The following is a 25,828-nucleotide window of genomic DNA, read 5'->3' on the forward strand; positions in this document are numbered from 1 at the left end:
TAGCCTACGGAGGGGGCGTGACCTTCACGGAGAGGGCGGAGCCGCAAGGAAAAGGCGGGGCCGCCGCAGCAGTAAGAGATCTGAGATCTTAGCGCATAATGGGAAGGAAATGTTGAAAGCAAGGCCTTTCTGGAAGGAGGCTTGCCCGAGAAGCCGACCTGAGGGAAGAATATGAGTGCAAGCAGTTTATTGGGCAGGTAGGGGATGGAGAAGTGAGACGGGACAGAAGTGAGACGGGAGGGATGGCAACGAATATACAGTGCATCGATGAGCAGATTAGGTCTGCGATCAGTGGGGGCTCAGTCAGCTTGGCAACTCTGCGGGAATCTGTAGAAACCACTTCCAAGTTGTCACACCCACCAGGCTGATGAAGCTGAGATACGTATACAACATTTATCTTCCTCATTGTTTTAGGACCACTCCAGAGGCGTTAAAGCCCCAGGACTTCCTACCTGCCTCATGGGAAGGTCTCAGGCTGAGTTTGCAGGTGCCTGCAGTAAGAAGCCACCCGCAGGCCAGGCGTAAGATTGCCCAGGGGTGGTGGCTGGGTACCCACAGCGTTCACTACAGTCCAGCCTTGAATACCACCTAATGCAGTGCTCTGCATATCACAGGTATTGGAACATCTCTGGAAAATATTGCCTTGTCTTATGAAAATGAAATTTTTTTTTTTTTTTTGAGATGGAGTATCGCTCTTGTTACCCAGGCTGGAGTGCAATGGCGCGATCTCGGCTCACTGCAACCTCCGCCTCCTGGGTTCAGGCAATTCTCCTGCCTCAGCCTCCTGAGTAGCTGGAATTACAGGCACGAGCCACCATGCCCAGCTAATTTTTTGTATTTGTGGTAGAGACGGGGTTTCACCATATTGACCAGGATGGTCTCGATCTCTTGACCTCGTGATCCACCCGCCTCGGCCTCCCAAAGTGCTGGGATTACAGGCGTGAGCCACCGCGCCCGGCCAAAATGAATTTTTAAATAAATCCAAATTCCAACTGGTTATCCTAGCGACTGATTCAGTAACTGACCTCCGAAATGGTTCCTAGTGATTCCTACCTCCTGGTATTCACAGTCTTATGTAGTCCCCTCCCACATTGTACCACTGTTGGACTGTGAGACTAATAGAATACTGTAGCAGTGTTAGCATTTCCACTGCTGATATTAAATATAATAATAAAAGACACCTTGACTTCTGTCTTGAAGTCTGCTGCCCCCTCTTTGAGAGAAGTTATTCATGAGGACACTGAAACAGACTATGGAGAGGCCCATGTAGAAAGGAACTGAGGCCTCCAGCCAATAGCCCAGGAGGAGCTGGGGCCTTCCTATAACCAAGTGGATCACCCTTGGAAGCACATCTCCCAGCCCCAGTCAAACCTTGAGATGATTGCAGGCCCTGCCAATAGTTTGACTGTAACTGCATGAGAGACTCAGTCACAACCACTGAGCTATAGCAGCTCATATATTCCTGACCCTCAGAAAGTGTGTGAGATACTAAATGTTTGTTGTTTTAAACTTCTAAGTTTAATTTGTTATGCATCAATAGATAACTTTGATGCTGTGTCAAAATGCTACAATTGACATTTCTGAATTCCTTTTTTTTTTTTTTTTTTTTTTGTATGTTTGAGACAAGAGTTTTGCTCTTGTTGCCCTGGCTGGAATGCAATGGCATGATCTTGGCTCACCACAACCTTCACCTCCCAGTTTGATTTTCCTGGGGTAAAGCCCTGTTTTTCTTATTTCACCAGGTATGAGAAGTTGTGGATTTATAACTAAGTCAATTAAGGAATTTCACATTATGAATTCAATTTGAGATGGACTGGGCTCATGATACCTGGAAAGGGTAAATGAAAATCCACTCTGGAGGCACCTTCTGCCTCAAGGAGACTCCACAAGTAATATTTCAGGGACAAGGACCAGCAAGTTGTCACAGATATCCAGCATGCAAGAGAACAGAACCACATGAATGAGATCAAATAGATACAACAGATAGTATAAGGAGATTCATCTAACAGAGTAGCTTTGAACTAGGAATGTTGCTTTGGTTTGGGTTCAAGGCCCTCATTCTACTTCTCTTAGCCCACAACTGTGAGTCTTCAAGAAGTATGAATATACATTACAGTGACGGCTAGCCCTTGTTATCTACTGTGAGTACATACCATGTCACCACTAATTTCCCATAAAACCTGCCTACCCTCCAAAGTCTTTATAGGAGCTGTAGTAGTTGCCTCTGTTTAGATTATGGGGTTTATTTCCCACTGTGTCCTCTATAAGTGGTGGTAGATATTGTTTATTTCTTTTTTTTTTTTTTTGAGACGGAGTTTCGCTCTTGTTACCCAGGCTGGAGTGCAATGGCGCGATCTCGGCTCACCGCAACCTCCGCCTCCTGAGTTCAAGCAATTCTCCTGCCTCAGCCTCCTCAGTAGCTGGGATTACAGGCACGTGTCACCATGCCCAGCTAATTTTTTTTATTTTTAGTAGAGACGGGGTTTCACCATGTTCACCAGGTTGGTCTCGATCTCTCGACCTCGTGATCCACCCGCCTCGGCCTCCCAAAGTGCTGGGATTACAGGCTTGAGCCACCGTGCCCGGCCTGATATTGTTTATTTCTAATCAGCACTAATTTCTACCTCTTTTTGTGCTCTTACCTGTGTTTCAGGGACTGGAAATCTAAGAATTTTACTTCCTAGACTACTTGCTACAAATCATCTAAAGAGTCTGGTTACTGCAAAAGACATGGTAAATAAGATATGGATAAAGAAGGGAGGTAGATGCTTTTTAAAATAGCAGTGAAGTGATATATAGACCAGCAGATACAGGCATCTAAGTGAACTCATCAGTCACCAGCAACAATTTTCTGAAACTTCCTGACCTCCAGATTGCAGCTTCATTAATGTGAGTTTAAAACCAGCCAGAGGCCACTCTTAAGTTCCATGCATATGGCAAGGGTCCAGGAAATAAGAAACAGAGTTAAGGGGGTGGTGTCATGGGGCATTTACTTGAATTTTTTATGCTATAATTTTCTCTTCTTTAAAATGGTGATAATAATCAAATTGTCAGTTATTAAATAAACTAACACCGTAAAAAAGAAAATTTCTTCAAGGCTGTATTTGCTTTCAGTAACAGTTTCTGAAAGCCTTTCCAGTTTCTGCCCATTCTCATGTTTGAGGTTTGTCTTATGGGCATATTCTACTTTTGTTTTGTTTGTCCAAACTCACCAAACTTCTTCCTTAAGATTGGTGTTATTTATTTATTTATTTAGAGACGGAGTCTCGCTCTGTTGCCAAACTGGAGTGCAGTGGAGTGGTCTAGGTTCACTGCAACCTCCAACTTCTGGGTTCAAGCGATTCTCCTGCCTCAGCCTCTCAAGCAGCCCAGACTACAGGTGCACACCACCATGCCCAGCTAATTTTTGTATTTTTAGTAGAGATGGGGGGCTTCACCATGTTGGACAGGATTGTCTCTATATCTTGACATCCTAATCCACCTGCCTTGACCTCCTAAAGTACTGGGATTACAGGCATGAGCCACCCTGCCCAGCCTATTTTATTTTAAACTACATAAGTCATACCACAATAAAACTGATTTAAAGTATACAGCACTTGTAAAAAGTAACTATACCTGGTATATAAAAATATATAGAAGATTTGAGTTATGGCTGAAGACTGAAACTATTGTAGAAACAAAAAATGGGGCAGGCATGGTGCCTTATGCCTATAATCCCAGCACTTTAGGAGGCTGAGGTGGGTGGGCCACTGAGGTCAGGAGTTCAAGAGCAGCCTGGGCAACATGGTAAAACCCCATCTGTACTAAAAGTACAAAAATTAGCCGGGTGTGGTGGTGTGTGCCTGTAGTCTCAGCTACTCAGGAAGCTGAGAAATAAGAATCATTTGAGCCGGGCACAGTGGCTCAAGCCTGTAATCCCAGCACTTTGGGAGGCCGAGGCGGGTGGATCACGAGGTCAAGAGATCGAGACCATCCTGGTCAACATGGTGAAACCCCATCTCCACTAAAAATACAAAAAATTAGCTGGGCATGGTGGCGCGTGCCTGTAATCCCAGCTACTCAGGAGGCTGAGGCAGGAGAATTGCCTGAACCCAGAAGGCGGAGGTTGCGGTGAGCCGAGATCGCGCCATTGCACTCCAGCCTGGGTAACAAGAGCGAAACTCCGTCTCAAAAAAAAAAAAAAAAAAGAATCGTTTGAACCCAGGAGGCAGAAGTTGCAGTGAGCTGAGATCGCACCACTGCACTCCAGCCTGGGTGACAGAGTAAAACTCTGTCTTTAAAAAAAAAAAAAAAAAAAAAAGAACTCCAAATGATGATTTTTCATAACTTTCTAATAACTAAAATAAAGGACAATAGATGTGAAGATCAGATTACACACAGGAAACAAAAAGTTAACCAAGTGGAAAGGAGGACATGAATTTTGTAATAAGAGTTTGAGAAGAAAATGAGAAAAAAGCTAGTATGGGCACAAGATATATAGTAATTAAGTCTTATGTTTATTAAATCAGGGTTCTGAAATTTAAAAAGGTTCAGAAAGTAGAGAAAATACTGGAAGATTAGAAAACTGATAGGTGAAAAGAAGGCACACTTTTTTGGCAAATGAAAATAACATATTTTTATTTTTGTATTTCATGTGACCATGATTAGTTATGGTTTTATAATCGCTCCTAACATCTTCATTACACATTACTTTTTTCTTTTCTTTTTGAGTCATGGTCTTGCTCTGTCATTTAGGCTGGAGTACAATGGCACCATCTTGGCTTTACTGTAATCTCAATCTGTTGAGCTCAAGTGAGCCTCCCACCTCAGCCTCCCAAGTGACTGGGACTACAAGCATGTCCCAACATGCCTGGCTAATTTTAATTATTTATTTGTAGAGATGGAGTCTTACTATGTTGCCCAGACTGGTCTCAAACTCTTGGGCTCTTTTTTTTTTTTAACTTACAAGGGCATACTTTCAAGAAACAGGTCTGTGACGGGCACAGTGATTCATGTCCGTAATCCCAACACTTTGGAAGGCCAAGGCAGGAGGATCAGGAGGTCAGGAGATCAAGACCAGCCTGGCCAACATGGTGAAATCCCATCTCTACTAAAAATACAAAAATTAGTTAGGTGTGGTGGCGCATGCCTGTAATCCCAACCTCTCGGGAGGCTGAGGGAAGAGAATTGCTTGAATCCAGAGGCGGAGGTTGCAGTGAGCCAAGATCGTGCCATCGCACTCCAGCCTGGGCGACAAGAGCGAAACTCCATCTCAAAAAAAAGAAAGAAACACATCTGTAAAAAGGCTAATGAAAAGGAAATTATAACTAAGATAATGAGAAGAAATCTGCTGAAATCAAAAACAAAGACTTAGAAGCATGGGAAGTTTAAAAAAAAAAAAAGACTCTCAATGGAAATCAGTGGAAGCCAGAAGATTTAGTGCTCTGAGGAAGTCCCATACAGTGAAAGAGGAACTGGTTATCACTCAAGAATAAAAAGGGGCTAGACACAGTGCTCATGCCTGTAATCCTAGCACTTTGGGAGGCTGAAGGGGGCAGATTGTTTGAGACCAGGAGTTTGAGGCCAGCCTGGGCAACATGGTAAAACTCTTAAAAAAAAAAAAAAGAATAAAAACGAAAGTACAGATGAAATAACAGATAATATGAATTAGAAGGCCAAGGATGGCCATGGTTAGATACATCTTTTTTTTTTTTTTTTTTTTTTTGAGACAGACTATCACTGTTGCCAAGGCTGGAGTGCAGTGGCAATCTCAGTTCACTGCAACCTCCACCTCCCAGGATCAAGCAATTCTCCTGTCTCAGCCTCTCAAGTAGCTGGGATTATAGGCATCTACCATCATGCCCAGCTAATTTTTTTTTTTCTGTATTTTTAGAAGTGATGGGGTTTTACCATATTGGTCAGGCTGGTTTCAAACTCCAGAGTGATCCACCTGCCTTGGCCTCCCAAAGTGCTGGGATTACAGGCATGAGCCACCATAGCCGGCCTCAGTCATTCTTTAATTGCAAAACCTTATGTGTTCATAAGAAACAGACACAGAGGAATATACACGCATGAATAAAGCTCCATCACAGATATGGAAGACAAGAAGAGAAGGACGTGGGAGGCCTTACTTTGGGAAGCTGAGGCAGGCAGATCATGAGGTCAGGAGTTCAAGACCAGCCTGACCAACATGGTGAAACCCTATCTCTACTAAAAATACAAAAATTAGCTGGGCCTGGTGGTGCGTACCTGTAATCCCAGCTACTCAGGAGGCTGAGGCAGGAAAATCGCTTGAGGTTTCAGTGAGCCAAAATTGTGCCACTGCACTACAGCTTGGCGACAGACTGAGACTCCATCTCAAAAAAAAAAAAAAAAAAAAAAAACGCACTGTGCTATAGTTAAGATTACACAAGTATCTCAATCTAAAGGCTATTAATGAGGCAATAGGGAAGAGAAGAGGTATTTAATTTTTATCTACTGCTTTAAAACTTCCACTTCTCTGGAGTGTGGTGGACAAGCCCTCTCCCACACTCTGCCATCCTGTTTCTTGTTGATATTTTCAATTATTCAGGTATGGATGTCTGAGGCTTCTCTTTGAAAGGAAAGGCTGGTGGTTATGCAGGAGAAATCAATCCCAGTAGCCATGTAGATCCTGGACATTTGTGCAAGAGTGGTGAATTTTACATAAAGGCTGCGGTTTTAGTTAACAATACCATCCCCAAATTACTCTCCTCTTCTGCATGCATGGACGCTGGTCAGTTAGGTGTTATCATTAGGAGAAGGAGAAAAAGGAGTCACAAGCACCTTCTTTAACCTCTTTCTGTACCTCTTGTCAGTCTAAATGAGTTCCTCAGGAGAGTTTTGTGGTTGGGTGGTGGTGTGGTCCACTTATTTTTGAAAAGGTGACCCCTCAAGGAAGGGAGGGGCTTCCTAATAATCCCAAAGTTATCATACTGAACAGGAAAAACATGAGCCTTTCCTCTAGGGACTGGAACAAGACAAGATGCCAATTTTACCACTTTTTTTTTTTTTTTTAAGATGGAGTTTTGCTCTTGTCACCCAGCCTGGAGTGCAATGTCATGATCTCAGCTCACTGCAACTTCCAGCTCCCCAGTTCAAGTGATTCTCCTACCTCAGCCTCCCAAGTAGCTGGGATTACAGGCATGTGCCACCACACCTGGCTAATCGTGTATTTTTTAGTAGAGATGGAGTTTCTCCATGTTGGTCTGGCTAGTCTCAAACTCCCAACCTCAGGTGATCTGCCCACTTTGGCCTCCCAAAGTGCTGGTATTACAGGCATGAGCCACCGCACCCAGTCCATCTTCACCACTTTTATTCAACATAATACTGGAAGTCTTACCCAGGACAATTAAGCAAGAGAATGAAATAAAGTGAACCCATATTAGAAAGAAAGTTATAAAATTGTCCTTGTTTGCAGATGATATGATCTTATATTTAGAAAAACCTAAAGATTCCACCAAAAAACTCTTAGAACTGATAAACAGTAAAATTGTAGGATACACAATGAACACACAAAAATCAATAGCATTTATCTATGACAACAGCAAGCAATCTAAAATAGAAATCAAGAAGTCACTTCCAGTTACAATGGCTACAAAGAAAATGAAATACCTAGGAATAAACCTAACCAAAGAGGAGAAAAATCTCCACAATAAAAACTAAAAAACACTCATGAAAGAAAATGAAGAGGACACCAAAAAAAAAAAAAAAAGAAAAAAAAATCAAAGGATAGTCCATGGCTGTGGATTAGAAGAATTAATAATATTTTTGTTGGCCGGGCGCAGTGGCTCAAGCCTGTAATCCCAGCACTTTGGGAGGCCGAGGTGGGTGGATCACGAGGTCAAGAGATCGAGACCATCCTGGTCAATATGGTGAAACCCTGTCTCTACTAAAAGTACAAAAAAGCAGCTGGGCATGGTGGCACATGCCTGTAATCCGAGCTACTCAGGAGGCTGAGGCAGGAGAATTGCCTGAACCCAGGAGGCGGAGGTTGCGGTGAGCCGAGATCGCGCCATTGCACTCCAGCCTGGGTAACAAGAGCAAAAACTCCGTCTCAAAAAAAAATAAAAATAAAAATAATAATAATAATAATATTTTTGTTTCTTTCTTTTTTTTTTTTTTTGAGACAGAGTCTCCCTTTGTCACAAGGCGCAAGGCTGGAGTGCAGTGGCACAATCTCGGCTCACTGAAACCTCCCCCTCCTGGGTTCAAGCAGTTCTCCTGCCTCAGCCTCCCAAGTAGCTGGGACTACAGGCGTGCGCCACCATGCCCAATTAATTTTTGCATTTTTAGTAGAGACAGGATTTCACCATGTTGGCCAGTATGGTCTCGATCTCTTGACCTTGTGATCCACCCACCTCAGCCTCCCAAAGTGCCAGGATTACAAGCATGAGCCACTGTGCCCGGCCAGAATTAATATTATTAAAATGTCCATACTACTCAAAGACATCTACCAATTAAATGCAATACTAATAAAAATATAAATGACATTTTTTCAGAAATATTAAAAAGAGTTATACAATTCATTATGGAGACCCTGAATAGCCAAAGAAATCCTGAGCAAAAAGAACAAACCTGGAGGTGTCACACTACCTGACTTCAAAATATACTACAAAGCTAAGATAACCAAAGATCATGGTACTGGCATAAAAACAGACATATAGACTGATGGAACTGAATAGAGAACCCAGAAATAAATCTGTGAAATTAGTGCCAACTCATTTCTATAAAGGTGCCAAGAACATACATTGAAGAAAGCACACACTCTTCAACAAATGGTGCTGGAAAACTAGACTGTAAGGAAAACTGAATATGCATATACAGAAGAATGAGACTAGACCCCTGTCTCTCACAATAAAAATAAATTCAAAATGGATTAAAGACTTAAATGGCAGACCCAATACTATAAACTACTAGAAGAAAACATTAGAGAAGGGCTGAGCACATTGGTCTGGGCAAAAAGTGTTTGGGTAAGACCTTCATGGGCTCCAGCCTCTACTCTGTCCTTCCTCTTTTCCTGCCTTCCATGTTTCTCTTGGGCCTTGGGTTTTCTTGGTCTGGCTCAATATCCTCCACAGCAAACATTTCTGAGTTTGATGAGGATGACCTTCATGGGGATCCATGTCATGAGTGTTTATTCTCAATACTTACATTTTTTCTTTTTTTGAGACACAGTCTCACTCTGTCGCCCAGGCTGGAGTGCAGTGGCGTGATCTCAGCTCACTGCAACCTCCACCTCCAAGGTTGGAGTGATTCTCCTGCCTCAGCCTCCTGAGTAGCTGGGATTACAAGCGTATGCCACCATGCCTGGCTAATTTTTGTGTCTTTAGTAGAGGCGGGGTTTCATCATGTTGGTCAGGCTGGTCTTGAACTCCTGACCTCATAATCCACCCTCCTCATCCTTCCAAAGTGCTGGGATTGCAGGCATTAGCCACCACACCCTGCCTGACATTCACATTTCTTTCTTTTTTTTTTTTTTGAGACAGAGTTTCGCTCTTGTTACCCAGGCTGGAGTGCAATGGTGCGATCTCGGCTCACCGCAGTCTCTGCCTCCTGGGTTCAAGCAATTCTCCTGCCTCAGCCTCCTGAGTAGCTGGGACTACAGGCGCACGCCACCATGCCCAGCTAGTTTTTGTATTTTTAGTAGAGACGGGGTTTCACCACGTTGACCAGGACGGTCTCTATCTCTTGACCTCGCGATCCACCCACCTCGGCCTCCCAAAGTGCTGGGATTATAGGCGTGAGCCACCGCAACTAGCCTTAAGCTATTTTCATATTTTAATTGCCACAAATATTACCATCCGTATAATAATTATTGATTTTACATTAAAAACTCAATTACTTTTTGAAGAGAATATGTGGAAAAACACTGAATGTATTTACCCATGTTTAACTTTTCTGTTAATTTCCATTCCTTTGTATGAATCCACATTTCCATCTGCATCTCCTGGTGATAAATTCTCTTGCCATTCATTTGTTCTTTTATTTGCAACTTTTATTTTAGGTTCAGGCAGTACACATGCAAGTTTGTTACCTTGGCAAACTGCATATGCCTGGGGTTTGGTGTACAAAAAATAATTTTGCCACCCAGATAGTGAGCATAGTAGCTGATGGTTTTTTGACCCTCAGGTTCCTTCCACCCTCCATTCTCAAGCAGGCCCTAGTGTCTATTGTTCCCATCTTTGTGTCCATGTGTAACTCAATGCTTACCTTCTACTTATAAGTAAGAACATAACAGTATTTGGTTTTCTGATCCTAGATAAATTCACTTGATGGCCTCTAGCTGCACCCATGTTGCTGAAAAGAACACAATTTCTTTTTTTCCCTAGGCTTAGCTTTCATTAGTTATAAAAGTTTTCACTTTTTTCATATTATTACGAAGTGTAGAAATACCAGAGTTGCTAGCTTCCATAGATTCTCACAAGAAGTTTGGGAATCTTCCTACTTTTGTCCCCATGTATCTATTTTCCATCAGGCTGTTCTCAAGATTTTCCTTTACCCCTCATTTTCAGCAATTTGTCTTGATTTTATTTGTGTTTAGCCTTGATTTCCTTGAGCTTCTTAGATCTGTGAGTGATAGGTTCCAAGGAATTTGAAGTCTTTTCAACCATTATTTTTGCATATTTTTTCTGCCTTCTCCCCACTTCTGAGACTCACATTTACATATATCTTGAACTGCTTTATATTTTCCCACAGATCACTGACACTCTTAGTGTTTTACCTCTGTACTTCATTTTTCTTGGTATGTTCTCAAATTCACTGATTTTTCTCCCCAAAATTGGTGTTTAATCTCCAATACATTTTCTCTTCAGATATGTTTTCTTTTCCAGAAGTCCCACTTTGTTCTTTTATCTTCCAATTCTCTCATTGTGCTTTTAACAAAAGCACAATGGTTTAACAAAAATCTTTAGGATGCTGCAGTTTCTTTAATATTGTTATGCTAATACCATCTCACCTGCCACTTGCATCTTAGGCTGACATTTTTTCCTGTTTTGGGTCACATTTTCCTGCTTCTTTATATAGACAGTGGACATTGTAAAATTTATACTGTTAAGTGGTAGATATTGTTACACTTTCCTAACAATGTTGAACTTCATGCTGTAGGTAAATACTTGTGAATTGGCTTGATTCTTCTGAATTAATTTAAAAAGCAGTTTACAGAAGAGCTGAAATCTTTAGAGACAGGTCTGCTCCCAATTTATAACTTTTCTGGCATTTCCACTGTGTGGGTGATCACTGGTCATAATTAGAACCTTTCTTTGCCACGTGTGAACTCTGGGCAGTTTCCAACTTGCAGGTCCCTGACTGCACTTACTGCCCACTCAGGTGTAGGAACTGTACTCTACATATGTACTACTAAATATTTTCAAAAGACGCCGGAAAAAACCCTGTGCACATTTCTGAAAATCTTTTCTGTATATCTTCCTCCTCTCCTGAACTCTGCCCCAAGCTAGCCAGCATAGTCTCTCTGTTACCTTGTCAACACAGTAAGAACTTCATGTTCTGTTTGGGACCAGCTTTATCATTATCGAGAATGTATCTCCAAGTAGAAAGTTTGTGTGATTATTGCACAACTTCATTTTTTTTTTTTTGAGGCGGAGTTTCGCTCTTGTTACCCAGGCTGGAGTGCAATGGCGCGATCACGGCTCACCGCAACCTCCGCCTCCTGGGTTCAGGCAATTCTCCTGCCTCAGCCTCCTGAGTAGCTGGGATTACAGGCACAAGCCACCATGCCCAGCTAATTTTTTGTATTTTTAGTAGAGACGGGGTTTCACCATGTTGACCAGGATGGTCTCGATCTCTTGACCTCGTGATCCACCCGCCTCGGCCTCCCAAAGTGCTGGGATTACAGGCTTGAGCCACCGCGTCCGGCTTTTTTTTTTTTTTTTTTTTTAACAGAGTCTCACTCTGTCACCCAGGCTGTAATGCATGATCACAGCTCACTGCAGCCTTGACCTCCCTAACCACCTCAGTCTCCCAAGTAGCTGAGACTTCAGGCATGCAGCACTACACCTGACTAAGTTTTGTACTGTTTGCAGAAATAGATTTTCACAATGTTGCCAAGGGTGGTCTTGAACTCCTGGGCTCCAGTGACTGCCTTAGGAATCAAAATGTGGGGAATACAGGCATGAAGCACCACCCCTGGCCCAAATGATTCTCTTCTATCAGGGATCACAGTCCTTATACAAACCAATTATTCCATCATGGCTCCAACAGGTCATGTTTTTTGACACTGGTGATGTCACTGGAAAGAAACACTCTTATGCATTACTGGTAAGAATGTAAAATAACATTTTGAAAAGTAAATGGTTATAATCTATTAAAATGTAAAATGCATGCATACTTTTGACTTGTCAGTATATAAACAAAATGCAAGAGTAAGCATATAAATACATTTCTTGCACTAGTTTGCAGAAGTAGAAAACTCAACCTGAATACTCAGCTTATGAGGAATGGGTATACCATGGCATTGCTGTTACTAGGTTACTACATGTAATTCTGCAGGCATTTTGAAAAAGAAAAGCAAGGTGCACAAGACAAATACCAACAAAATGTAATGTACAGACCTCATTTAAATCTGGACTCAAACCAACTACTATTGTGAAAGGCTGACTTATCAGTTCAAGATACATACTAAAAATATGTAGGGGGGAAATGGTATACAGCATATTGGTGGTCTTTAAAATATCCCAGTGAAAACTTACTGGTAGATAAAACAAGAAAGGCAAGAACAGTGTGATTATTATAGAGGTTACGGGCACACTGTCCTATTTTATTTTTGGACATGTTTAAATTTTAAAATTAAAACAAATTGAAGTGACAGATATATTTGCAGTTATCCTACTATAGTATACTGTTACCAGACTGAAATGAAACCCATACTTGAGCCCAAAAGAAAATATCAAAAAATAAACACCAACCTTTTAACAGATGAGTGTGATACAACAAAGGTGGTTTTAAAAAAATTATTTAGCTGGGTGCAGTGGATCACACCTGTAACCACAGCACTTTTGGATGCTGAGGTGGGTGGATTACTTGAGGTAAGGAGTTCAAGACCAGCCTGGCCAACATGGTGAAACCCTGCCTCTACTAAAAATAAAAAAATTAGCCAGGTGTGATGCTGTGCAACTGTAATCCCAGCTACTCAGGAGGTTGAGGCAGGAGAATCACTTGAACCCAGGAGGCAGAGGTTGCGGTGAGCTGAGCTCATGCCATTGCACTCCAGCCTGGGCAACAAGAGCAAAATTCCGTCTCAAAAACAAACAAAAAAAACCAAAAACCAAACAAACAAACAAAAATAATATATTAGCTAACAGCACTGCATATAAAAAAGGTAAGTATTTTTGGGGAACATTTGTTTTTCTATGAACAGCTTTGTACAGTAACTCAATTTTGAGGTCTTGAGTTCCGAGAATACTGTGCATGATTTGCTTGGAATCAGACATAGAAGAACTGAAGGCATTGATGGCTGCTCCAGTATATTATTCTCACTCATCTTCACTCACTGAACATCATTAATCTCTTCTGACCATCATCGATTTCTGATCATCAGCCCTCATTCAACAACATTCTAATTAGTATGTTTAAATTATTTAAAGCTGTTTTTATCTTACTATCATTTACGTCCATTACGTGCTAATACATTACATTTATTGTCAATACAGTATCTGTTGAAGTACAGAGGGAAAATATAATTGATACATTATGTTTTTCAAAATCACTGCATGCACACATATATCTGGTAATTAACTCTTAAAACTGGCTTTTGAATGTTTTACATTATTCAGAAACCCTGATAGAAGTCATGTAGGTGGTTTAAGTTGAATTCAAATTAAAATTGGTTAGGATTTTTTAATGAACTGAAAACATAGTATTTATCCTATTTAAAATAATGGGGCCAAATAAAAATAATTTTAAAAAGTAAAATAATGGGGCCAGATGTGGTGACTCACACTTTTAATTCCAACATTCCAGGAGGCTGAGGCAGATGGACTGCTTGAGCCTAGGAGTTCAAGATCAGATGGGGAAACACAGGGAGACCCCATCTCTAAAAAATTTTTTTTAAAAAAGGAGCTAGGGGGGCTAGCGGAGAGAGAACAGGGGTGGGGAGGATGAGAAGGGATAATGAGGGGAGAAATACCAGATGTAGGTGAGGGGGGATGAAGGCAGCAAACCACCTTGCCATGTATGTACCTATGCAACAATCCTGCATGATCTGCACATGTACCCCAGAACCTAAATTACAATTAAAAAAAAAAGATTTAAAAAAAAAAAAGGAGCCAGGTATGGTGCTGAACAGCTATGGTGACAGCTACTCAGCAGGCTGAAGTTGGAGGATCATTTAAGCCCAGAAGGTCAAGGCTGCAGTGAGGTGTAATTGAGCCACTATACTCTAGCCTGAACATGGAGAGTGAGACACCATCACACACAAAACAGACACAAAGAATAGAGAAATGGGCCGGGCGCGGTGGCTCAAGCCTGTAATCCCAGCACTTTGGGAGGCCGAGGCGGGTGGATCACGAGGTCAAGAGATCGAGACCATCCTAGTCAACTTGGTGAAACCCCATCTCTACTAAAAATACAAAAAATTAGCTGGGCATGATGGCTCGTGCCTGTAATCCTAGCTACTCAGGAGGCTGAGGCAGGAGAATTGCCTGAACCCAGGAGGCGGAGGTTGCGGTGAGCCGAGATCGCGCCATTGCACTCTAGCCTGGGTAACAAGAGCGAAACTCCGTCTCAAAAAAAAAAAAAAAAAAGAATAGAGAAATGAAATGTAGGCTCGGAGATCTGGGTCCCTAAAGATTTGCTATTCAGTGTACAGAAATAGGTTAGATTCAAATGAGGAAAAACTGTAGTTGGTAAATTTTGTTTTTATTTCCACTTAAGGCAAATACATATTTTATACACACACACAAACACACATAGATATATACATGTATATATTACGATGTATTATATATTATGATATATTAACATTTTATAAATATAACTACCTTGACTATCATTTTGTTGATAAGTTCTTTTTCCCTTAAAGTAACCAGAAAATCTGGGTCAGAAACTTTTGCTTTCAGAATTTGTTGTAGAAAAATAATCTCTCCTTCACTTTCTTAGAAAACATCAATAGCCCTAAAGCAATTTCTGCAAGTTTCTTTCTGGTATGGATTATCTGGTGCTGCAAAACTTAGGTGCTCTGAAGTCCTTCGTATCTTTACTACACTCTAAAGGTCTTGTTCTAAAATAAACTATCTGTTGTTCAAAAAGGGATACATGATAAGAGAATGCTTGCATCTTTTTATTGTACTCATAAAATATTCTCACCATTTGAGCTCTCTAACAATATGTAATGATAATGGTAATCATTTTATAAATATCAGATACTACCCAAAGGGAATTATATGTATTTAATTACAATTTCATCATTATAATATAATTACAGTATTTTACAAATAGAAAAAACACACAAATTAAGGAATGTATCTGATTTCAGTTAGGATATGGTGAAATGGAGATGATGCTTGATAAAAGATATAATTCAGCTTTACATTCTAGGGTTATACAGATGTAAATTATCTAAGGGGTTTCTGAAGTCATTCTGCATCCAGATTAATATAGGCCTTCTAAGAATGAGTCAATTCTGAGCAGAAGCAAAAGGATGTCCTACATTCATATAGATATGATGTAGATGATGAAGACCTTCTTATATTTAATCACATTCAAGGCTTTCTCAATTATGAAGCTTTATATGTTGAGTAAGTTGTGAGGGACGTCTAAAGTCTTTACCACACTGGACACATGTATAGGGTTTCTCACCAGTATGGATCCTTTGATGCAGAGTAAGTTCTGAACCACGACTAAACGCTTTCCCACATTCCTTACATTCATAGGGTTTCTCTCCAGTATGAGTTCTCAGATGTTCAGTAAGGTGTGAACCACGAATAAAAGCCTTCCCACATTGTTTACATTCATAAGGTTTTTCACCTCTATGAATTCTCTGATGTTCACTAAGCTGTGAGCCATAAATAAAGGCCTTGTTACATTCCTTACATTTGTAGGGCTTTTCACCTGTATGAATTCTTTGATGATATGTAAGTTGTGTAGTACGAACAAAGGTCTTCCCACATTCCTTACATTCATAATGTTTCTTACCATGAATTTTCTCATGTTGAGTAAGATAGGCAACACGAATAAAAGCCTTTCCACATTCCTTACATTCAAAGGGTTTCTCACCTGTATGAATTCTCTGATGTTCACTAAGTTGTTTGCCACAAATAAAGGCCTTTCCACATTCCTTACATTTGTAAGGCTTCTCTCCAGTATGAATTTTTTGATGTTGAGTAAGATTAGAATTAGAAATAAAAGCTTTCCCACATTCTTTGCACTTATAGGGTCTCTCACCTGAATGAACTCTAAGGTGGTAAGTAAGTTGTGAGCCACGAAAAAAGGCCTTTCCACATTCTTTACATTCATAGGGCTTCTCACCTGTATGAATTCGCTGATGTTCATTCAGTTGGGAGGCACATAAAAAGGCTTTCCCACATTCTTTACATATATAAGGCTTTTCACCAGTATGAACTCTCTGATGATATGTAAGGTGTGAACCAAGAATAAAAGCCTTTCCACATTCCTTACACTCATAGGGTTTCTCACCACTATGAATTCTTTGATGGTAAGTAAGTTGAGAGCCAAGAATAAAGGCCTTCCCACAATCCTTACATTCATAAGGTTTTTCACCACTATGAACTCTCTGATGAAGCGTATATTGTGAACAGTAACTAAAGGCTTTTCCACATTTCTTACATTCATATGGTTTTTCTCCTGTATGAACTCTCTGATGTTCAGTGAGCTGTGAACCACGAATAAAAGCTTTCCCACATGCTTTACACTGATAAGGTTTTTCATTAGTATGAATTTTCTGATGTTGAATGAGATCAGAACTACGACCAAAGGCCTTTCCACATTCAATACACTCATAAGGTTTCTCACCAGTCTGAATTATCTGATGTTGACTATAGCTTGGCTTTTTGCTGCAGGTATTCCTATGCTTCCTGACTTTAGAGCATTTTTCTGTATTATGATTTTTCTCATGTTGAATAAGGCATGACAGGTAGCAAAAATCTTGTCTACATTCCTTACGTCTGTACAATTTTTCCTTGGTAGGAATTATCTGGTGAAAAGTAGAAGAGGTTGAATGGCTTTCAGTGGCCTTTTCTTCACAGGTAATTTTGACATACATGTAAAGTCCTTCCTGACTTGCTTCTTGACCCCCTAAGTTGTCTTTGCACTCCATATTGTCTCCAAGACCATTGTATTGAAGGTGATGGTTGATAAACTTCCCCATATTTTCCCACTGGAGTGATTCCATTTCATAAATTTCCTTTTCTGGAGATAACTTGTTAATCTCATGACTGGATTCCAAGTCTGCAGAATAACAAGAAAGCAAATTCCTGCTTTTGTTTACAAGGAGAAATAATTCTATGGTAAAAAATGATAGATAAAAATAATTCTCATAAGAATAGAATGGCTTAAACAGTACAAAAATATTTTGTGCCATTTTTCTTTAAAGACACAAGGAGAGAATAAAGAACAAGGAGAGCTTATAGGAAAGAAGGTAATTAGAAAAATAGGTTAAGTCAGTGGTTCTCAAACTTTGGAATGGCTTAGAAACACCCAGGAAGCTTATAAAATAGAATCAAAAACACCCTCTTGAAAAGAAACAGATGTCTAGCTGGATATACAATCTACCAACAAATCCTATTGGCTCTCCTATCAACATTTATTAAGAATCTGATCACCTCCACTGCCACCATCCTAGGCCAAGTCCCTATCTCTCACTGTCATAACCTCTTAGCTGGTTTCCCTACTTTCATCCTTGCTTCTGTAATCTATTCTTCACAGAGCAGCCAAAGGAATTCTCTTAAAATGTAGTTATATCACAGCATTCCCCTGCTAAAAACCTTCCAATGGTTTGCCATCTCAGGATAAAATCCAAAGTCGTTAATATGGCTCACAAGACCCTATACAAGCTTTCCCTTGGCCACTTTTCTTGACCTGTCATTTCCTAACATGGCCACTTTTCTATATCATCACCTACCACTCCCCTAATTATTCATTTGGCTCTGGTCATATGGCCTCCTTGGTGTTAAAAAGTGTCATGTCAAGCATATGCCTCTGTGTTTACAGTTTTGCCTTTAGAATGCCCTTCCTCAAGATATACATATGGCTTATTCCCTCATACAGTTTTCTGCTCAGCTGTCACATTATCAAAACATATAACACATAACTGTACCTATATTGCATTTTTCCCTAAGGGATATACCATTTCTAAAGTTTGACTACTATCTGTCTGTCCCATGCTTAATCAAAGCAAGGACTTTGTTTCATATACTGCTTTATCTCTAGTGCCTAATGTCATTACTTGCACATTGTTGGCATTCAGTATTTGTCAATTTTTAAAATGTAAATGTTCCGGCCGGGCGCGGTGGCTCAAGCCTGTAATCCCAGCACTTTGGGAGGCCGAGGTGGGTGGATCACGAGGTCGAGAGATCGAGACCATACATGGTGAAACCCCGTCTCTACTAAAAATACAAAAAATTAGCTGGGCATGGTGGCACATGCCTGTAATCCCAGCTACTCAGGAGGCCGAGGCAGGAGAATTGCTTGAACCCAGGAGGCGGAGGTTGCGGTGAGCCGAGATCACGCCATTGCACTCCAGCCTGGGTAACAAGAGCGAAACTCTGTCTCAAAAAAAAAAAAAAAAAAAAAAATGTAAATGTTCCTTCATTCGCAAATCTCCTTAGATGCGTCTCATACAACACAAAGTTTGAGAACAGAGCTAATAATCTTTCAGTGGTTTACCCTTGTACTTAGAACAAAATCCAAACTCCTATCCATGGCCTACAAGCCCCTTTATGATCCAATTTTTCTTAAATTTCTCTAATTTCTTCAAAATTACCTTTTAAGTCTCATTTTGAGCCACTACTATCTTCAGGAATAATGCTCTAATCTTACTGGCCTGAGAACATGTCAAATTCCCATTTTAGGTTTTCCATATGCCATTCCATCTGCCAAGAATGCTAAGTGGCCACCTCCTTTGCTTCTGAAATGTCCTAGCTTAAATGTTAGCTGCTCAGAAAGACCGTCCTGGATCACTTTAATTAGGTCCATGCCATGTATTTTCTATACCTATGATTTATTCCTAATTCTTGTTTGAATGTTTGCAATTCTAAAATTTCATTTATTTACCTGTGGATCTTTCTACTCCTCAAGTTCTACATGTATGGGGGGAAAATTTCTGTTTTACTATATAGCTATATCCCAGAGCACAGTATACATACAATGTTTGTTCCTATCATATAGTTTTTTTAGGTCTTACTTTCCAATATTTTCTACTTAAGGCCAAATGTTCTTATATTTCCCAAAGAAGTACCTCAAAATGTCCTAGAAACAGTGACAAATTTACACAATAAAGATGTTATGTTATTGTGAAGAAAGAAGCTGGGGAACAAGTATACTTTTTGAATGCAGAGAAACTCTGTCTGATGTAACTGGATCAGCAGGCACAGGCTCTCTGACCACTGTTTATAGGCTGGAGAATAACAGAGAGCGGTAATGGGAAGAAAAATACAAATTAGTAAGTTCAAATTTAAACTGTCTTTTAGAAATAAGCCTCAGAAACTTGAGAAAACATGCTTTTGCTGAAAAGCAAAAAGAAATTGTAAAAACAAAAGCAACTACCCACCACCCCAACCCTGCCATATACACAGCACAGCTCAGTTTAACACCAATTCATGTCAGCAAAATATCTTGGGACAAGATAGATCCTGCTTTTATTTCGTTTCTTTTATAGAAGAACAATATGATTTATAAAACACTTTGAAAGAAATCAATGGGTTTATGGTGATTAAGGGAACTCTATAAGGAATCAAATAAATTCAGCTGGAACCCGAAACAGCTACCTATGTGCTAGTGGCCTAATAAAAATGGGAAAAAATATAAATCTAATATGATTCTGGGGTAGGAGGCACTATGAGAACATAGGAAGGTGCTAAACAGAAATCTAGAGGAATGAAGAAAAAGGTTGGAATACCAAAGTCTCAGAACTATGCCCAGAATGAGGGGTACGTATAAAAATGTATTCAATTAAGTAGCAGCTCTTTTTATTGTCATTAAATTAATGAAAAACAATATGGTGAAAAATAAAACTGCAAAAGGGGTGATGAGTGAAGACAACGAAATGGCGAAAAGGTGGAGCCATTTTAAGAAGTTTCTTTTATACTTTACCCCATCAAGTCCTACTGAATATATCTCCTAAGTAGCCCTTGAACCTGTTAACTTATCACCAATACCTGTGCTGACACTCATGAAGCCCAAAGCATTATTATTATTATTTTTTTTTTTGGAGATAAAGTCTCACTCTATCATCCAGGCTGGAGTACAGTGGCGTTGACCTCAGCTCAATGCAACCTCTACTTCCAAGATTCAAGCAATTGTGCCTGAGCCTCCCAAGTAGCTGGGATCACAGGTGTGTGCCACCATGCTTGGCTCATTTTTATTTATTTATTTATTTATTTAATTTTATTTTTGAGACGGAGTTTCGCTCTTGTTGCCCAGGCTGGAGTGCAATGGCGCGATCTCAGATCACCGCAACCTCCGCCTCCTGGGTTCAAGCAATTCTCCTGCCTCAACCTCCTGAGTAGCTGGGATTACAGGCATGCGCCACCATGCTCGGCTAATTTTTTGTATTTTTTAGTAGAGACAGGGTTTCACCATGTTGACCAGGATGGTCTTGATCTCTTGACCTCGTGATCCACCCACCTCGGCCTCCCAAAGTGCTGGGATTATAGGTGTGAGCCACCACGCCCGGCCTTTGGCTCATTTTTATATTTTTGGTAGAGATGGGGGCTTCAGCATGTTGGCCAGGCTGGTCTCAAACTCCTGGCCTAAAGTGATCCACCCACCTCAGCTGCCCAAAGTGTTGGGATTACAGGTATGAGCCACTGCGCCCGGCCCCAAAGCATCCTGAACCACGACCAAAACCTACTTGGTAATGTTATGAGACCCTTTGTTTTAATCTCCATTTGGCAGACAGAATGGAATAGTAACTATGAAAATCACATTATGTCACTGTCTTAAGATTCTTCAATAGCCTGCAAAAAATTGGGGGATAAAATCTAAACTCTTCTGCACTATTTTTCAAACTTCTTTTGACTGTAACCTCATAGTAAGAAATGTATATTATGACTGAGTACATACACTCAAACATAAAACAAGTATGTCATAAAATCATCTTTGCTATTATGTATTATATATTCATATTTTGTTATTTTCTTTCCTGTTTTATTAAAAACAGTAAAAAGTGTTGCTCATAACTTCTAGCAGGTTTGGCCTGGCCTGGCTCCAGTCAGCCTCTCCAACTCCCTGTGGCACCTTTGCCTCACGAGGCTCCAGCTGCAAAGGCCTCTCTTAATACCTCATGTACACCAAGCTCCACCCTCCTGTGGCCTGCAGTACACTGCTACCTCTGCTAGGAATGCTCTTCCCTCTTCTCTCTACACTCAGTCTCCTAACCTGTTTTTCATTCTTTCAGGGCTCACTAGAAACTTTATGTACTTTTGCATTTCCTGAGAAGCTGTCTCCAATCCCAGGCTCCTAGCATGCTGTTCCAGTAATCTGTCTTCTGTTAAGACAGCCACTCTACTCAATACAGTCTGCAAGGAAAGCCTCCATAGCTCTGGATGCTCATAAGACCTCCACATCCTGCTATTAAGGCTGGCTTGTCCACGGAGATCTCAATTTCCATAAGCTCTTAGTGTGGTAGTCCTACTGTCCTTAGGTTATAAAAGGAATAATAAAAAATAATAAAAAACCTACTGTCCCCTAAAAGACCACTAGAGGCCAGTCCTGTAATGCCTGATATCTTTGAGTTATCTCAACACTGTTAAAAGCCTTGGCTTCCTGGGTCATTGATCATCACTGGGACTCTTATCCCATCCATGTCCTACTTCACTCCAAACTATGCCTTTTGGAACTCAAGGTGTATTTTCTACAAAATCCTCTACAACCTCTACCTTCCCTCTGATTATTCTCTTCACCTTCTTGATCCTATTGAAACCTCGAGTACACTACTTGCCCAGAAATAATGTTTTCCTTCATGTCTTTCCCTCTACCTCACTTCACCTAACCTCTCCCAAGGTAGACATAAATATAGACATAATTATATCAGCACCAACTCACCAAGGAATCAGATATACAACGAGAAGTACTCAATGTTAATTTTTCTACAAGTACTCCTAATCATGACATTTACCGTCACAGAATGAATTGTATTCTAGAGACTCTTTGAAGCAACTCTAATCTAAACGCTTATTATTACCCAATGAGAAAGCCACATAGAATGATTAAACACAGGACTTTCACTTCTTGTTCCATACACTGATTGGCTCCTTACCCCTATTCACGGAATTAATCTATATCTAAACCTCCATGGATTCATTAACTATTTTAAGAATGTACTATGGAATTCAACTACTACCAAACTCCTGAATAGTCTCTTATAAATAGAAGGCATTATAGCAGTCATAGTAAAAACAGAAAAACAACAAAAAACTCCTACCCCTTTATATCCTCCACCTTTGATTACCAAAAGCATATGTAGAATCCCCAAATGTTGCGCTCAGTTCCTGCAGCCACGTTACTAAAATTAATAGGCTGGAGTATAATACAAATTACTATAATTTTAAATCTACTAACAGGAGAATATAGCCTGTCCACTTCTTACCACTATGAAGAATAATTATAACAAATTCTATTTGTTCATACTAAACAGACTTAAAAGCACTCACTGTGTATTCCTCAGTAACTCGTATAGCATTACTAATTATAGCTTTTCTCATCTAAATGCCATGAAGTTTTACAGGAGCCACAGCCCTAATAACTGCCCATGACAGCAGAACATCAAAATGATTTTGCCTTACAAATTCAAACTATGATTCCAGGCATGGTATCTTACACTTGGTAATCCCAGCACTTTCCTCACCTCAGGTCAGGAGTTTTGAGACCAGCCTGGCCAACATGGTGAAACTCCATCTCTAATATAAATATAAAAATTAGCTGGGTATGATGGTAGGCACCTGTAATCCCAGTTACTTGGGAGATTGAGGCAGGAAAACTGCTTGAACCCAGGAAGTGGAGGTTGCAGTGAGCTGAGATCACACCACTGCACTCCAGTCTGGATGACAGAGTGAGACTCCATCTCAAAAAACAAAAACAAACAAAAAAACCCAAATTCAAACTATGAACAAATTCACAGCCAAACCATACACAAGGTTCCCCAACTTATGACACTTAGACCTACGAGTTTTCAATTTTACCATGGTGAGAAAGCAATACAACATTCAGTATGCTCCGTGACTTACCAAGGGGTTACATGGAATGATGTAACAATATTTTTGACATTATCCAGAAGTAACCCCAATGTATGTAGAGGAGCATCTGTACTATTAGCTCTCAAACTACAGACATTACTTCCTTTAACAGAAACATGATAAATATGGGCTAGCCTAACTAACCTAGCCTTTTGCACCAATTTTTTGGCTTCTAAGGCCAACAGATTACTTCTAACCTTTAAAAGTTTAGAAAGCCATATTGTTATAAATGGAGGCATGAGTTAGCAGTTGATAGCCTTACTATCAACTATTAACCTGAATGGAGAATTATTTGAAATTACATCATTTTTATGATCTAATTTTGCCATTAACCAAATAGGACTATATACTAATTACGGCTATATAGTCCCTCTATCTATAAATCACATCACAATGAGAGGGGAACTTCTTGTTGCCTGTCCAGTGACAGGCCCATGCCTGTGCCCCCTCTCCCAGTCCTCTGTGATGAAAATCCCAAGGCCAGGGTTCCCCTTCATTTCCTGTCCAATTCCCTGAGAAAGCAGCCAACAGAGACCCCCTTCCCCAGAAGTGGCTGCAGGGACCTCAGGCCCCGAATGCCTGGAGACAGAGGAGGCCCCCCCCCCCAGCCCTCAGCCTCACTGGCCGGCCCGGAAGTGCTGAACTCCGGAGGCTCAGGCGAGGAGGATGTGCAAGTGGGCATCTTCTGGGTCCTGGAGTTGCTGGGGGTGGCGGTGGTGCCTGAGTGATCATCCAAGCTGGCTGGGTCTTCTTCTGGCATCATTTTCGGGGAGTCGGTAAACATGGAGTTATCAAAGGACATGTCTGTGGTGTCGAAGTTAATCTGGGCCCAGCAGGATTCTCCATCTCTTCTTGTAAATTTTTGAGTTTAACTTTTCTGACCACAAGGGCAACAGCTACCAGCCCGGCAAGGAGGAGGAGGACACCAGCTGGCTCAGGGAGAGCGCCAAGATCCAAGTGGGCACTGGGAAGGAGATGTTCAAGGACTCGCTGAGGTCTGACAGCTGGGGCTGGTTGTGCTTGCTTATCAATACTGGTGGTGGAAGGGTCCTCCTGGAGCCTCACTGCTGCTGCCACTCGGGTTGAACGTCACTCTGCACTGGTTCAGGGGGGCCTGCAGGAGCTAGACCACCTGCCCCCCTCAATACAGTGTGAAATTCGCTCCCGGGAAGTCCCTGGGGACCACGCATGTGACATGGATGGGGTCCTCTTGGCTGCTTGGGTATGGGGGCACCAGCCGGATGGACGGTGCTGGGATTGCCAAGGAGTGAGGAAACTGAGCCTGATGATCTGAGGTGGAAGAGTTTCATCCCAAAACCAGTTCGCCCATCCCCTCTCGTGCCCACCCCACCCCAAAATACTGTGTTACATGACACTGGTCCCTGATGCCAAAAAGGTTGGGGACTACTGGTCTAAAAGACCATGTCAGGATTTACCATGGATGCCAACAGAGAACAGAGAGGAGAGAAGCCAGGCAGGTACCTTCCTGGGACTGATACGGAGTGGGAGAATCTCCCGAACATGGTGAAACTGAGTGAGTGAGAGTCCCTGAGGAAGCCAGACTTCCCACATGGACCTTTGCAATCCTGGGCAGAGGAGAAACCCCAGCCCCAACACCTGGGCCACTAGACCAACACAGAAAGCTACCTAGAGTTTTTGCAGAGGCACTGCTCAAGCGCATGTGGAGCAGCACAAGCCCCAGATCCCTGAGCAGCTTCGTGCCAGCTGCCATAGTTCCAGTGGAGGCTGCAGTCACAGTGCTGAGGAGTGGTTAGACTGCCCATTCCCTCCTCACCCGGCAAGGCTCAGCTCCACCCGCCCCCACCTGAACGCTGCAGCACAGTGACCCTGTCCCCACTTGAACTCTGCAGGCAGGCACACCTCCGCATTCCACAAGGAACTTCCCAGATAGCAGACCATGAAACCCATGCCCTACCTCCTCTGAGGCGGCTAAGGCTCACCAGCTCAGACTTTCAGCGCAGCAACCGCACCTCCGCCTAAACTTTGCGGTGGGCTGCAGCTCTGTGTTCCTCTGGGGCAAAACTCCCAGACGTAACAGATAACACTTGGCACCACTGCATGCCCCCAACAGTGAAGTTCTGCATTGTTTGAGAGGAAGGGAAGTGCAAACGTGCCACATGCACTTTTGCAATCTCGCAGCTGCCAGTATCCATTGCAGGAGTCCTGCCCTCTCCAGTGAAAGGACCACAGCACAGCTGCCCTGTCCCCACCTGAACATTTCACCTGCAGACCAGAGCCCTTCTGAAAATCCAACCCCCACATACCTGTAATATTCCCTTGGGCTCCCACCACCTAAGCATTCTGTAGGACCCTGCATGACAGTTTGGCCAGTGACCTGGGAACCAACCTGTCCCACCTCCCCACATCATAGCCAGCACCTGAAC

At 41.5% G+C, this 25,828-nt stretch overlaps 1 protein-coding gene and 1 pseudogene across 9 annotated transcripts in view; both read right to left on the reverse strand.

Moving 5' to 3' along the window:
- Nucleotides 1-15,480: 15,480 nt before the first annotated feature.
- The window catches only part of ZNF571 (zinc finger protein 571), a 31,777-nt gene continuing 21,429 nt past the window's right edge, over nucleotides 15,481-25,828 (reverse strand). For all 9 annotated transcript variants that reach the window (XM_039467141.2, XM_074386442.1, XM_039467142.2 and 6 more), the window contains one exon: nucleotides 15,481-17,418. In XM_039467141.2, coding sequence (XP_039323075.1) covers nucleotides 15,725-17,418 — 1,694 coding nt within the window. In that variant the 3' untranslated portion in view covers nucleotides 15,481-15,724. The remainder of the gene's footprint in view (nucleotides 17,419-25,828) is intronic.
- On the reverse strand, nucleotides 20,384-25,155 carry LOC141581110 (protein HIDE1-like; annotated as a pseudogene).

Source organism: Saimiri boliviensis, chromosome 14 (genome assembly GCF_048565385.1).
Source record: "Saimiri boliviensis isolate mSaiBol1 chromosome 14, mSaiBol1.pri, whole genome shotgun sequence".
NCBI lineage: Eukaryota > Metazoa > Chordata > Mammalia > Primates > Cebidae > Saimiri > Saimiri boliviensis.